Below are 15,277 nucleotides of genomic sequence, written 5' to 3' on the forward strand. Positions count from 1 at the left end.
TTAAATTCAAAAAACAAAACCCTAGCTTCTGTCTTTATATTCCACATGATCAAGATCACATCAGGTATATATTTATATCTAGCCTTTTATTTTCTTCTTGAAATACACACATAGCAATTATACAGAAGCGAGAGGAAGAGAAGGAAACCCTTTTGCACCCGCATATACTACAAATATTACACACAATATTAACTAGAGGAACTGATCGTCCTCGTCTTCGTCTTTATATAATTTTTCTAGTCCCACCCTCTCTTCTGCATAACTTTATTCCCCTCTTCCTCTTCTTCTTCTAGCTTCTTAGGCTTGCCTGGCGCATCTGGTGATGTAAGTGCAACCACGACGATAGGGGTTAACCTGCCTTCTGGGTCCACCGCAGTTGTAGTACGACCCACCACGGCGGCGACATGGAATGCCATTCTTCTTGAGAGCACCGTAGCTGATGTACCTGCCTCGACCGCGCAGCGTGCGGCGGCTTGATTCGGAGTCAAGCATCATCTCGTTGTCCACTCCAATGACGTCACCCACGCTGACGTCGACGAGGGATGAGTCGTGGCTGTAGCGGGCAATGCCCCAGCCAGCATCATGGAGCTGGGAGGCCTCGACTGCTACGGCCAGGGCCAATAGGAGCGCGACCAGGCAGAGCTTGAAGTCCATATGGGTGCAAAAGGGTTCACAAACACAAGGGTTTGTATAGAGAGGGGTTTCTAATTTCTTCTCTGCCCTTCCTGTTTGGGGAGGGAAAGAGTTATGGGTAGAAAAGAAAGGGGTGAGAGGGCTTGGTTATATATGAAGCTCTTAATTGGGTTAAAAAAAGGCCAAAAAAAGAAGGGAGAGACTTGGTTTTTGGTGGTTGAGTTATGCGTTTGTGATTAAGCGCAATTTTGGGTGTTCGTTGAAGATCCTATGCCCATGCATTTGTTTAGGACGTAGAGGCTAACAGTGTTTTCAACGGTTTAAGTCCTTAATTTGAATGTAAAAACAGTTTTGTCTCCAATTTTGATGGTTAATGAGAAGTTTGCAGTGGGTTTTTGTTATGGTAGCTAGCAACATTGCACATGTCAGTTTACGATTTGCCCATATATACCTGTCTTTGAAAGTAACTTACCTGGTAACCTGGGTATGGGTTCAACCCATATCGTCCTTGGTTGCTGTATATATTGCCAATTCCCATGGAATTTCACTTCAAAAGTAGGTTTGATCGACTCTCAATTACTACACACTGAAAATACTAAAGAATGAGCTTAATTCTGATTGTGCTCCTGAAGATACTTTAAACCTTCTGCAACTCTCTAGAATCACAATCACAATTTTATCGGTCTTATTTACATCTTTATATTTTTTTAAAATAATAAGCAAAATACCACAAAGAAGCCCAGTATCATTTGGTCTAGTGGCATAGTCTCTTCTTCATAAGTGGGAGGTTGTGAGTTCGACTCACGAAAGAACTAGTTGTACGAAAAAATTAAATGGTACACACAGAGTGCATGTCAAAAGCTAAATTAAAATTAATGTACTTATTTCTTTTGACAAAAAAAAAAAAAAAAAAAAAAAACTCCTAAACCTAATAATCTCGTCATCCCTAAACTTATCAAAAAATAAAAAATAATAATAATACTCTCCACCCAATTCAGTGCTGCTGCTGCATCTCTCTCAGTCTCAAATTCTTGTCCAATTATTTCTCAGTCTCTTTGTCTCCCTTGCTTTTAATTAGGACTAAGGTAATTATGAATCTTTTTTATTTCTAATTGAAATTTGATAAGCTTTTGAATTTATTCGTTTTTTTTTCTTGTTCTGTTGACAGATTTCCACGCCACTAAATTTTGGTGCTTTTTCTTGATGGTGGTATGCTCTCACCACCGATTCCAGGTTCGTAGCTAAGCACCTCTCCAAGTCTAAACACAAACAACCTCTAACTAATTGTGTCCTATCAAGCATTTAATCACAAAAACTAAAGAGACAAAAATGGTTTTCTCATTCCTTAATTTTTCCTATGAGAATGATAATAGCCATGGTGGTGGGCTTATTATTAATCTTTCTAGCGCGGAAGACCTCAATATTCCCATCAGCCTGTCAGGGTAGTCAAATGACTCAAATCGCTTCATATTATAGGCCATTGTGACGGAATTGTTTGTTTAATTAGTTCTAAAGGAGGGCATAGCTAAAAATGAGGTGTTTCTATGGAATCCTGCAATTGATTTAACTTGTTATCCCTTCCTTCCAGGTTGGTCAAAGCTACCGCACAGCCCTCTGGTCGAAGAATTTTCTTACGTAAGGCCAATCTCTCAACCCACAGGAACTATGGGGTTTGGCTATTATGTTGCCAAACCCCATAGTGCCAAAACATACCGTGATCCAGAATATTATGGTGGGCATGTGTGATTGTTTATCCTCCAAAATTAGCAGTAGTATACAGCCTGCAGGGAACTGATTCTTGGACACAAATCAAGATCGACTTCTTCTTTGAAGAGAGAAACTATTTACCTCTGGCCACAAACATTCCAGTTATATTTGAAGAGAAAGTGTTACTGGTTGGGATATGAGCAACAGAAGGAATTCTTGTGTATATATGACGCTAAAGCTTTGAACGCATTGCTAAAGCCATCATTTCCTTGGATATCTGTGATTAGGAATTTCATCGTCTAATGATACCGTATGAGTTATTGGAGTTTGACAATGACGATGATGGCTTCCTTTCACCTTACGGTGTGGAATGAATCTCTTGCTCTTTGCAGCTTGCACTCTGCGGGGTATCAGAATATTAATCAGTACTGTACGTCTGCTGAGCAGGGACGTAGCCAGGAATTGAGTTTGGGTTGGGCTAATTTTAGCTACAAAAGGAAGATATTCTAATTGGTTATATACAGCAACAGAGGAGCTATGGAAACAAACAATTAATGTATTCAAACCTAAAAACTTGATTTCATCAAACAATTTGGATACAAACAATTACGGCCAGATGCGACTATTACGGTCATACAAACAGACTAACCTGATTACTTTTATGGATAACAATTATGTATTCTAACATGCATGCGCATCAACTAGGAATCGTATTCATCAACTAGGATACAAACAGACAATAATTTGTGCATCATACAAACAGACTTTGATTATAAATTTATAACCCAAATGAAACCGTGTAGGAAGCCATGGCTACTAAGGAAATTGAACTTGGATGATACAAACATCAATGCATCATATACAAACAGAATCGATTAAAACCTAAGCGAACAGAAATTCTAATTGACCCTTACTTCAATTAATGTATTCAATTCCTCTAAAAGACTAAGCCCAAGGTATATTCAGGAGCTCTAGAAACAGGAGGCGTCAGGCGTGGCCGCGTGGAGCGGTGGAGGTGGCTCGGTGCTGGGACTAAGCGTCTGAGCCTTAGAGAGTCAGAGGGAGTCGAGGGCTCGCAGCGGCTGCTGTCTGTCTGTGTCGAGACCTAGTCTCTGATGGACTTAGACACTTAGTATAATTTTTTTTATTTTTTTTTATTTGGGCGATACCTATAATTAGCCACTTTTAGCTCAAAATCTCCCTTGGGCTACAGCCCAAGTAGCCATCTACGTAGCTACGTCCCTGCTGCTGAGGATGATCGTTATTTATTCTCATATTTTGAAATAATCCACTGTATTTCCGTTTTTTTTTTCCCAGTGACAGGTAAGCATTGTCCAAAATTCCTAGTGACCTCTACCTCATTGTCAAGAGAGTGCGTGACTAGTATAAAACCATATATAGGACTTAAATCTTTCTAATATGAGACTCAAATTAAATAGGTTTCATATACAATACATATGCGAAATGTGGTGTGTTTTATTTTCGGACATTGCGCGTGTACGTGTGTGATAAAGTAATCTGGGGTTCACATCCAAAATCAGTTGGCAATGGATGGAGTGGCCCAAACCCTTATAAACCCATAGGCAAGGTCCCATTTTTCCCATGTGGGATGTATATATTCTCAACACGCCCCCGCACGTGTGGCGAATTTTCAAGCCATACACGTGGACAACTTTGGGTGACGTGGAGCCCGTGTGGCCATGAGGCATGCACACGTGGATAACCCGCTCTGATACCATGATAAAGTAATCTGGGGTTCACATCCGAAACCAGTTGACAATGGATGGAGTGGCCCAAACCCTTATAAACCCATAGGCAAGGTCTCATTTTTCCCATGTGGGATGTATATATTCTCAACAGTGTGGACGGTGTGGTTTATGCCATAAGTCTACTATAGTGCACATGTAGTGGGTAACGGTTTATAACATATATGCTTGCCCATCTTCCTTTGAAAATTAGGTAGATCGAAGGTGAACCTGTAATGGTTGTCCATATCGATGTGATAAGCAGTCTAAGTAAGGAAGTTATGGTAATTTGTGTTAAAGGGGTTGATCCATTTTATAAGCTACTTACATAACGTACCAAAAAATAGATACTTAATTAGATACTAAACTTCATTCAGGTGTTAATCACCTCTCATATTCTTTTCATCCCTATAGTTGATTCAACGGGTATATGAAGTTCTAAAAAGGGTCTTTCTAAGCAAATATCTAAGCATACCCAACAAATTTTTTACACTTAGCAATTTTTCAATAATACCCATATGTTTAATTAAACTCAGCAAAGATGAAGAATTACAAACCCAGCAGTCAAATCACCAATACCATAAGCACAAAAACTCAACAACACATTAGAGTTGATATAATTACTCGGCTATCTCCAATTGGGTATTTCAAAAACCTCAAAACCCCCAATTTTAACACCAAAAAACAAGTAAAAAGTTGCAAATATTAGACAAAAGAGACAACGGAGGGAGGAACATTTTAGTGTTCTTGGGAAGGAAAACATGGAGCAAGAAACTTGGGATTCCAAAAAGGGTTCGCAGAGGGGAAGAATGTAGTGAATGAGTTGTTGATGGTGAATGATTAGGGAGGCACGTTTGGGTTGCCAGATTTGATGAAGGCCGTGACGAAGATTTTGGGAAATAGAGGATTGGGGTCAGCTTACAAAGATGTGATGGGTACTGGGTTGTCTGTGGTGGTGAAGAGGATGAGGGAGATGAATAGATTGGGGAGAGATGGAATTGATGCTGAAATGAAGAGGTAGGTATGGAAGATTAAGGCATAGTATACCCTTGCAACTTTCGTTTCCTCGTGCCATATGATTTCCTCCAAAATATTCCTTGCAGTATTCTCCAATCAAAACTTGAAATGCCCAGCTTGAAAAGTAACATATCAGCATTTGGAAGGTAGATATAGGATTGGTCTTCTTCGTTTTAGAACAGAAGAGTTTGTTGGATGAAGTTTTGCTGGGTTTGAAATAAGGGTATTATTGAGAAATTTGCTAGTATAAAAAGTTTGCTGGGTATACTTAGATATTTGTTGGGTACATTTAGAAAGACCTTTCTAAAAATTGTGTAACTTCATCCAAAAATATCAGAGAAAAAAAAAAGGTGTAGTGCAATAACATTGCACATGTACGTGGGTTTATGAAGTAACATTGCACGAGTAGCTAGGGTTTCCTATTGTCAAAGACTCAAAGTAAGTATGGGCTGAATCAAATCGATCCGGTCTGGGCTTGCCGGTTTAATTAGGTTTGCTTCGCACATAAATTCTTGTGGAAATCAAATTGACCAATTTGATCGATACATTTGAGCCAATTCTAAGCCTCTTATCAAGGACTTTCTTTTCCTGTTTGTACCTACATCTTCTTATATAGATTTATCATTTGCTAATCAAGCTTGTCCCTGTTTACTCGTTTAGTGCTCATTGCTGTTTAGTGTGTTATACCTTTTCAAAGTTTCAAAATTTTCAACCAAAACCTATACTCATATATCAGGCTAAATTTTGGAACCAAATATAAGCGCAAATGAAGAGGGGAAACACAAGAACTTATCAAATTTTGTAAAATCCTTACATATTGTACCAAAAATAGATTATAAGATACCAACTTCGTGTCAGATTTAGTCGCCTCTTGGTGATCATAGGGTAAACTTAGCAAGAGAACTGATTCAAAATGGGTATTCGAAATGGCGAAAATTATTATTTCATCCAAAACCGTCAAAAATACCATATGTCCATATATAATATGCAGTAGAAGGGAGATAGAGATGATCGACACAATTGGCTTTCATGTCTACTGAAGTAGTGGACTTATTGATCTCCATGACACAAATCTGGAGGAAATATTTCTTATTCTTGTTCTAGCTTCTTCAATCACTGCGGGCGCATCGAGTAATGTAAGTACAACCTCGGCGGTAAGAATTGACCTGATTTCTGTTATTGCAGTCATAGTAGGATTTGCCGCGCTGGCCACACGGTATGTTGTCTTTCTTAAGGGCTTCGTAGCTAATGAAACGGCCTTGCATAAGTTGACGCCGGCCGTCCTCGGAGTCCAGTAACATCTCAGTTTCTTCTCCGATCATGTCACCCACATTGTTGTGGCGCTGTTTGAGACCCCAGGCGGCATCGTGGATCTTTGAGGACTCTACTGCGGCCACCATGGCTAAGGCCACGAGGAGCACAACAAGGCAGGATTTTAGATCCATTTCCAGATTTTTGGGGCGGACAAACAGAAAAGGTTTGTGAATTTCAAGTGGTTGCCAATTGGTCTCTGCCCTTTCTTTCAAGTTTGAGACAAAAGGATAGAGGATATCTCCTCTATTAATAGAGGTCTGTTTACCGTAGCTTTTTGGTATTTTTTTTTGACAGTACCCAATTTGCCATGCTAGAACAACTACAAAATCATCACATGAGGGTTAAAGCTGTAAAATACCAAAAAAAATTGAACTTTCTAAATTGCCCATGATAGAAAAATTAAAAACCATCAAGGAGGGATAATACTGTAAAATACCAACAAAAACTTTGAACTTCATAAATTGCCTGGATAGAGTTACCAAAAAAATACCCAAAAAAGGAGGGTCAATACTATAAAATATCAAAACAAAATGGATGAAAATCTAAATATGGAAATATAGGATTGTGCGGTAGAGAAAAGAAAGGAAAAAAAAAAGATTGCACGCAATAGGAGTATATCAAACAAAGATTTATATCAAAATTAACCAAGCCAACTATTTATTACACATTGTATCAAAGACATGTAAATGATAGAAAAAACATTTCGCACACGCGATGTGCGTGCAAGAAGGCTGGTATAAAAAAAAAAAAGGTGGTGGGTTATGAAGCTATTTAGACAAAAATAAAGGGCATATTTGATTTTGGTGGCTGTCTTTTTCTTTGTGATTGAATTCCGCCTTCTCTTTTTTGTCCTCTAGATTTTGTTGGTGGGTTTAGGCATGGCATGCTATATATAACCAGTCTAGCTAGGGATGACAATGGGAGAGTAGAGGTTAGAGATCAAAATATCATCTATGTCCCTGCAATTATTTTATAGCCCTTCCCGGTTAGATTATATTGCGGATTCCTCATACTTGTATCCGTTTCGGATTAAGTCATCATACCCACGCCGAATCCCCATTAACATTAATTTTTAGTTCACTTTAACAATAATTATTATTCAAGGGTTTTTCTAAATGTACTCGGCAAATATCTAAGTACACCCAATATATTTTTTACACCCGGTATATGTATAAAAACTTTAACTACACCCAGCAAGTTTTTCCTAGAATACCCTTTACTTTGATTAAAACCATCAATCTTAGTTGTCATTAATGCTACTAGAAATTCATTACATTACCTATCAGATACATTCGCTACCCGAAACTCATGAACGACAATAAAATGATAGTTGAAGAATAAGTTTCAAAACTAGCGCTAGAATCTCAATTGTCTGATAGTTTTCAGCCGCTTGATGTGAATGTAGCTTGGTTCAGGCTTCTATATGGCACTCTATCAAAATCTGGGGAGAAACTATTACTAAACTAAGAGAGATGAATTTAAAACAATCAATTAAAGCCTTTTTCATAAAGCATAAACTTAACTAGTTATCTTTGGCACACATAAAAATGCGAGAGACATTGGAGATGTAGGGATCATGTTGGCGTGAGTCATTCTCCATAATTGTAGGAATTGTAGTATAACTAGGATTGTATAGTTAAAGAGAATATTATGTAGTTAAGAGGGAGAATATAACGGTGTAATTAGTTTCCTATTAGGAATGTGTATAATTTGTATATGTACTCCATCTTTGGAGAAGATCAATACATTAGAAATTCCCAAATTTTCTCTTTGCCTTTGTTCTGTTTGACTTGGTATCAAAGCAGAGATCCTTTGGACTCTGTCTTATTTGTTTCTGTTGCAAATTTATCTTTGTACTCCTTGAGAGTTTGTCCTTTGTCTTTGTCCTCTTTTCCTTTCGCCCTAAAACCCTAAAATTCTCATACCTCGCCGTCAACCTCTCCTCCCTTTTTTGTTTGTCAAAATTTGCTAGTTGAAGAAGGAAAAATGGAAGGAGAATTTACCCTTAATTCGTTGTTCAATGAAGAAGGAAACGGAGGCTCCTCTTCTACTCCTCGTGATGTCGTTGTTGTTTAAAACGTGACTGATAACTCCAGCTTTGGTGTTAAACTTGATGGCACCAATTATCAGCTATGGCAAAGGCTTATGAAGATCCATATTTAAGGGATTGGCAAGTGGGGATATGTTACTGGTAGCATCACAAAGCCATTAGAAGGACCAAAAGCAAAAGCATGGGATACGGCAAACACCAATGTGATGGGGATTCTTCTCAAAGCTATGACTCCAGAAGTGATACAATTGTTTGCACATTATGATTCTCCCAAGGCTATATGGGAGTTCCAACTTTCTATGCAAGCTTGAAGACCATTTGGAAAGAACTTGATCAGAGACACCCTAATCCTATGACGTGTGAAGCTGATATCAAAACATACCAAGCAGAGCAAGATAAGATGCGTGTCCACATCTTTCTTGGTGGTTTGGATTCACACTTGGAGGCGCAAAGAATGAGTTGCTGCGCCTTACCACTCCACCAACCTTGGAGCAAGCCTTTGGCTACATACAAAAAGATGAATCCAACAAGGCAGCCACAAAGAATCTACACACTGAAATTTCTGGTTTGACAGTTCAGGCCACACGTTCCCCACTTATGAATTTGTCTCCTCAAGGTGGATTTCCACAGTATCGGTCCAACAAACAAGGTTACCAACCGGGTCAGAACTATAATAGGGGAGCAGCTCCATTCAACAATCAGGTGATTTGCAACTATTGTAAAAATCTTGGTCACTACAAGAGTCAATGTCCCCAGCTTATGAGACGCAACTCCAATAACTCTGGGTGGAAAAGTGGTAATAATGGTCAGAAGGGCAAGGCTGCAATTCAATTGGTGTCAGAGCAAGAACCGAACTTCTATAGTGTGGAGGGCTAGGATCTCACCAGGGGTAATATTTCCTTAACTCAGGAAAAAAGAGGTAAAATTGGTGTTGCTCTACATGTTTCTGGCTTTACTGGTAGTAATACATGGATAATTGATTCTGGTGAGTCTGATCATATGACATATGATAAGTCTTTCTTTGTTAAGTTGTCATCCCCATCCATAACACATGTCTCTAATGCCAATGGTGAGTCTTTCCTAGTCTTAGGAATTGAGATTGTCCAGATTACACCTTCCATTATTCTTCATAATGTTCTCTTTGTACCATCTTTGTCTCATCATCTCTTATCTGTGTCTCAATTGAATACACAAAACAAATGTTCTGTAACCTTTTATCCTATGTATGTCATCTTTCAGGATCTGTGCACTTGGGTTATAATTGGCAAGGGAGACCTAAGGGAGAAACTGTTTCACTTGGATTGCATGTATGCAGGACAGACACAAGCACCGCCAACTCTGCAAAATCCTGTTGCCTTGACATTGAGTTTTGATAGGTTGGATGAGTTGTGGTTGTGGCATCACCGTTTAGGCCATCCATCCTTTAGAGTTATGAAGAAGTCTATGCCCTCTCTGTTTTTGGGAATAAAGGAGTCTATCTTGCATTGTGAGACTTGCGTTGTAGCTAAGAGTCATACGTCTAGCTATCCTTCCAGTTTTCATTCTAGTACAATGCCATTTAAATTGATTCATTCGGATTTATGGGGACCTTCCAAACATTCAACCCTTTCTGAAATGCATTATTTTGTTTTATTCATTGATGATTTCACAAGATTGACTTGGGTTGTTTTACTTAAGTCAAAAGATGCAGTCTTCTCTACCTTTACAGCTTTTCATAATCTTGTCCGTACCTAATATGATGCTTGTATTAAGATATTTTCGGTTTGATAATGGGGAGGGGAGGGGGGGGGAGTTTATTAATCATTCATTTCGTGATTACTTCTAATCTCATGGAATTATTCACCAAACCACTTGCCCGCAAACACTAGAACAAAATGGGGTCTCTGAGAGGAAGAATAGTCATCTGTTAGACATGGGTCACGCCCTTCTCCTTAGTGCCAATATGCCTAAATACCTTTGGGGAGAGGCAGTGCTGTGTGCCTCCCATCTTATTAATCGCCTCTCATCTTCCTCTCTTCAAGGTCGTATTCCATTTGAGGTATTGTCTAGTTATGTCTCTATTCCATCTCTTAATACCCTTCCTGCTCGTGTCTTTGGTTGTGTAGCCTATGTCCATCTTCACAAGAACCAACGTTCTAAGTTAGATGCAAGGGCACTCAAGTGTGTCTTTGTCAGGTATGAGACTCAGCAGAAAGGATACAAGTGTTATCATCCTCCCTCTCAACGATTTTATGTCACCGTGGATGTGACATTCAGTGAGGATACATGTTATTTTCCACCTTCTGTGACTCATAGTAAAGGGGAGTATGGTGTTTTTTATGAAGGACAATACCAAACGGGGCCAACGATCGATCACTTTATCTCAAATGATCGATCGTTTAGTGAAGAGGAAATATACATTGGCCCAGAAACCAACGACTCTCTTGCAGAAACAGAAAAGACAATTGCCAAACAGAGCATTGCGAGTTCCGAAACAAAAAAGGAAATTGCTGAATCGTCTACCCTTCGCCATGCAACTTCCGAACAGAGCATTGCTAGTTCCGAAACAAAAAAGGCAATTGCTGAATCGTCTACCTTCGACATGCAACTGCCGAACAGAGCATTGTGAATTCCGAAACAAAAAAGACAATTGTCGAATCGTCTACCTTTCAAGAAGAAGCTCCTAATCATTGAGTCTCTCCCTCTCCATCAGTGGTCTCCCCTGTTCAATCTTCATCTGAGGTACGTAGTAGTTTGCCTTTGTCCCATAACCCACCTTTGTCTAATAGTGTTACTCCTTTAATTGATTCTACACATGTTCAAACACGAGTCTTACCAGAACGGTTCAATCGTGGCTAGCCTGCCAAGAAATATGAACCAAGTTTGTGTGCTAAGACCAAATATCCTGTAGCTAATTATGTGTTGACTCATAGGTTGTCTAAACTGTATGCAGCCTTTGTGAATCAATTATCTTCTGTGTCACTTCCTAATAAACTGCAAGATGCAATGAAGGACGAGAAGTGGGCAAAAGCAATGGCTGTGGAGATGGATGCACTTGAAAAAAATCAAACGTGGGAGTTAGTATCACTACTTCCTGGAAAGAAAACAGTTGGGTGCCAATGGGTGTATACAGTGAAGCACAATTCAGATGGTTCGGTGGATAGATATAAGGTAAGGCTAGTAGCGAAGGGTTATACCCAGAAGTATGGTGTGGACTATGATGAAACTTTTGCACCAGTAGCAAAGATCAATACAATTCGGGTACTTCTGTCTCTAGCAGCTAATCTTGATTGGCCTCTGCAACAATTTGATGTAAAAAATGACTTCTTGCATGGTGATTTGAATGAAGAAGTATACATGGACTTGCCTCCGGGATATGGTACTTCCACTGGAGTCAAGGTGGTGTGTCGTTTAAGGAAGTCCCTATATGGCCTCAAACAATCTCCAAGAGCTTGGTTTGGTCGATTCACGACATTCATGAGGAGGATTGGGTACAGGTAGAGCAATTCAGATCATACCATATTCCTTAAGCATCAAAAGGGTAAAGTTACAGCTTTAATTATTTATGTGGATGACATGGTGGTGACAGGTAATGATCTTGAGGAGATTAAGAAGTTGTAGAGTGCATTGTCAGCAGAATTTGCAATGAAAGACTTGGGGAGTTTGAAATATTTCTTGGGAATTGAAGCTGCTAGAGGAAAAGATTGTATTATGTTGAGCCAGAGAAAGGTAAGAAGCTGAAGGTGGTGGCCCATTCTAGTGCTGAAGCATAATATAGAGGAATGGCTCGTGGAGTTTGTGAGATGTTGTGGTTGAGGCACTTGTTGAGGGATTTGGCGTTCAAGCAGAAGAAAGCCATGCCCTTATTCTGTGATAACAAAGCTACAGTTGAAATTGCTCATAATCATTCCAACATGATAGCACAAAACATGTGGAGGTTGATAGACACTTCATCAAAGAGAAACTGGATCAACAAATCATCTCTTTTCCCTTCGTACCTACTGAGGAGCAGTTGGCGGACATTCTTACAAAGACAGTTTCTAGCAAGGCGTTTTATGACTCACTTGACAAGTTGGGCATCCGTGATCTGTATGCTCCAACTTGAGAGGGAGTGTTGGTGTGAGTCATTCTCCATAATTGTAGGAATTGTAGTATAATTAGGATTGTATAGTTAAGGAGAATATTATGTAGTTAAGGGGGAGACTGTTATGTAGTTAAGGGAGAGAATATCAAGGTGTAATTAGTTTCCTATTAGGAATGTGTATAATTTGTATATGTACTCCATCTTTGGAGAAGATCAATACATCATAAATTCCCAAACTCTCTTTGCCTTTGTTCTGTTTGACTGATCAGTTTCTGCCCTAAGGGGTTTATCATAGCGTGCTTTGTTGGCTACTCTCTCTGGGCAGAAACTCCATGAAACATCAATACAAGAAACTAGCTAGCATTAAAAAAGGCCAATGAAAGAGGGACGGGAGAGGATATTGCACCAAAGAGATAATCAATACTAGTAACCATGCTCTGTTTTTTGAAACGAAACCATGCTTTGTTTGCTGGGTTTAATTAAAGAAAATGGCATTATAGGACAACTTGTTGGGTGTAATTAGAGATTTTATAAATTTTGTTGGTTGTAAAAAATTGATAGGTATACTTAGATATTTGCTAAGTATATTTAGAAAGGCCCAAAGAATCCTTATTCAATGATTGAGTATAAAAAAATATAAAATTACAATTTATAAAGTCTTAAAAAGTTTAACTTTCAGATATAATAATACAATAATATAGAATAGTTATCAACATATTCTAAAAGAAAGTTTATTTATATATTAAATAATATATATGAATACACATAATATATAATCCTAGTTATTGGGTGAGGATGGGTATGGGGATGACAATATCATCTTCGCCCCATCCTCAATTTGAGAAATTCAATATTGGAGATCTCCATCTCTATTATCCAATTATCCTCGAATCTCTCTTCAATTTGAGTCGAATAACTGATGGATACCTTACCCGCTGAGATTTTTGCCATCCCTAAACCAATCGAGTTAGATGTAGTGTAACTGGCCAAGACATGTGGTATTGTTCTTTTAATGATGAATTAATTAAATTTATGTACATGACTCAATAGTAACTAAACTACAATTTAATCATGTTTAAATGTCGTTGCTTAACTTTCTATCTAAGGCCCGCAAGTACATTTGCATTAGGTTTGCTTTGATGGTTGGAAACATTGTGCCATCAATACATTTTGAGCACTTTTGGTGTTTAACACATAGTTTGGATGTTCAAATTAAAAGGTGTAGTGCTACAACATTGCCGTGTTTTATGTAGTAACACCGCACAAGAAGCTAGGTTAGCCTATTGTCAAAGCAAGTATGGGTGAGATTCGGTCGATTCTTGCCGGTTTAGTTTGGTTTGCTTAGCACAAATTCCTGCGGAAACCAAACCGAACCAATTTGATCGATACATTTGAGCCAATTTGACATCTCCGAAGCTTCTAATTAAGCTTTCTTATCAAGGACCTTCGTTTCCCATGTGATCGATGCGGGCGTTTTTCCTGTTTGTACCTTCTTTTCCCATAGATTTATCATTTGCTAATCAAGTTTGTCCCCTTTTACTCTTTTAGTGCTCATTGCTGTTTAGTGTGTTAGACCTTTTCAAAGTACGTTTCTAAACCTATACTCACATATACTATCACTATCAGTCTAAAATTCGTACCCTTTATATAAGTGCAAATGAAAAGGGGACAGACAAGAACTTATCAAATATTGTAATTTCCTTACATATTGATCATAGATTGAACTTAGCAAGAGAACTGATTCCAAATGGGTATCTGAAATGGTGAAAATTGTGTAATTATTTCATTCAAAAACGTCAAAAAATACCATATATAATATGCAGTAGAAGGGAGAGCTGATCGACACAATTGGCTTTCATGTCTACTACTACATAAGTAGTAGACTTACCGACCTCCATGACATAAATCTGGAGGAAATATTTCTTATTCTTGTTCTAGCTTCTTCAATCACTGCGGGCGCATCGAGTAATGTAAGTACAACCTCGGCGGTAAGAATTGACCTGATTTCTGTTATTGCAGTCATAGTAGGATTTGCCGCGCTGGCCACACGGTATGTTGTCTTTCTTAAGGGCTTCGTAGCTAATGAAACGGCCTTGCATAAGTTGACGCCGGCCGGCCTCGGAGTCCAGTAACATCTCAGTTTCTTCTCCGATCATGTCACCCACATTGTTGTGGCGCTGTTTGAGACCCCAGGCGGCATCGTGGATCTTTGAGGACTCTACTGCGGCCACCATGGCTAAGGCCACGAGGAGCACAACAAGGCAGGATTTGAGATCCATTTCCAGATTTTTGGGTGGACAAACAGAAAAGCTTTGTGAATTTAAAGAGTTTTCCAATTGGTGTCTGCCCTTCCTTCAAGTTTGAGGCGAAGGGATTGAGGATATATAAAGAAAATAATGTGGCAGGTTATGCAGCTCTTTAGACAAAAATAAAGGGAATATCTGATTTTGGTGGCTGTGCTTTTCTTTCTGATTTAATCTTGGGGTGCCCGCTTCTTCCTCCTGTTTTTTCTGCCCTCTTCTCTTTTTGGTGATTATTTGCATGGCATACTATATATAACCACTAAATCTACGGTTATATATATGTCATGTAAATTTAGTATATTTGATCGTTAATTAATTAAATTTATATAATTATATGTTATAAAATAGAGAATATGAGAGAGATAGAATAGAGAAACAAAATGTAGGAGAAGGTAGAAGTGTGTATTTCATTCCCATTAAACCCCTTTATATAAGAGTAATGTTT

The 15,277-nt window shown here is 38.7% G+C and overlaps 3 protein-coding genes across 3 annotated transcripts; all 3 read right to left on the bottom strand.

The window, feature by feature from the left end:
- LOC112167829 (protein RALF-like 19) lies at positions 1-764 on the bottom strand. The gene has a single exon (XM_024304914.2). The coding sequence runs from the start codon at positions 652-654 to the stop codon at positions 298-300; it is 357 nt and encodes a 118-aa protein (XP_024160682.1). The 5' UTR covers positions 655-764; the 3' UTR covers positions 1-297.
- A 5,447-nt stretch (positions 765-6,211) lies between these two features.
- Positions 6,212-6,547, bottom strand: LOC112202980 (protein RALF-like 4). Its single transcript, XM_024344013.1, has one exon. It carries the CDS (start codon positions 6,545-6,547, stop codon positions 6,212-6,214), a length of 336 nt encoding a protein of 111 aa, XP_024199781.1.
- Positions 6,548-14,472: 7,925 nt separating this feature from the next.
- On the bottom strand, positions 14,473-14,808 carry LOC112202981 (protein RALF-like 4). The gene has a single exon (XM_024344014.1). The coding sequence runs from the start codon at positions 14,806-14,808 to the stop codon at positions 14,473-14,475; it is 336 nt and encodes a 111-aa protein (XP_024199782.1).
- Positions 14,809-15,277: the final 469 nt, after the last annotated feature.

The sequence above is a fragment of the Rosa chinensis genome, chromosome 5 (assembly GCF_002994745.2).
Source record: "Rosa chinensis cultivar Old Blush chromosome 5, RchiOBHm-V2, whole genome shotgun sequence".
NCBI classification, from domain to species: Eukaryota; Viridiplantae; Streptophyta; class Magnoliopsida; order Rosales; family Rosaceae; genus Rosa; species Rosa chinensis.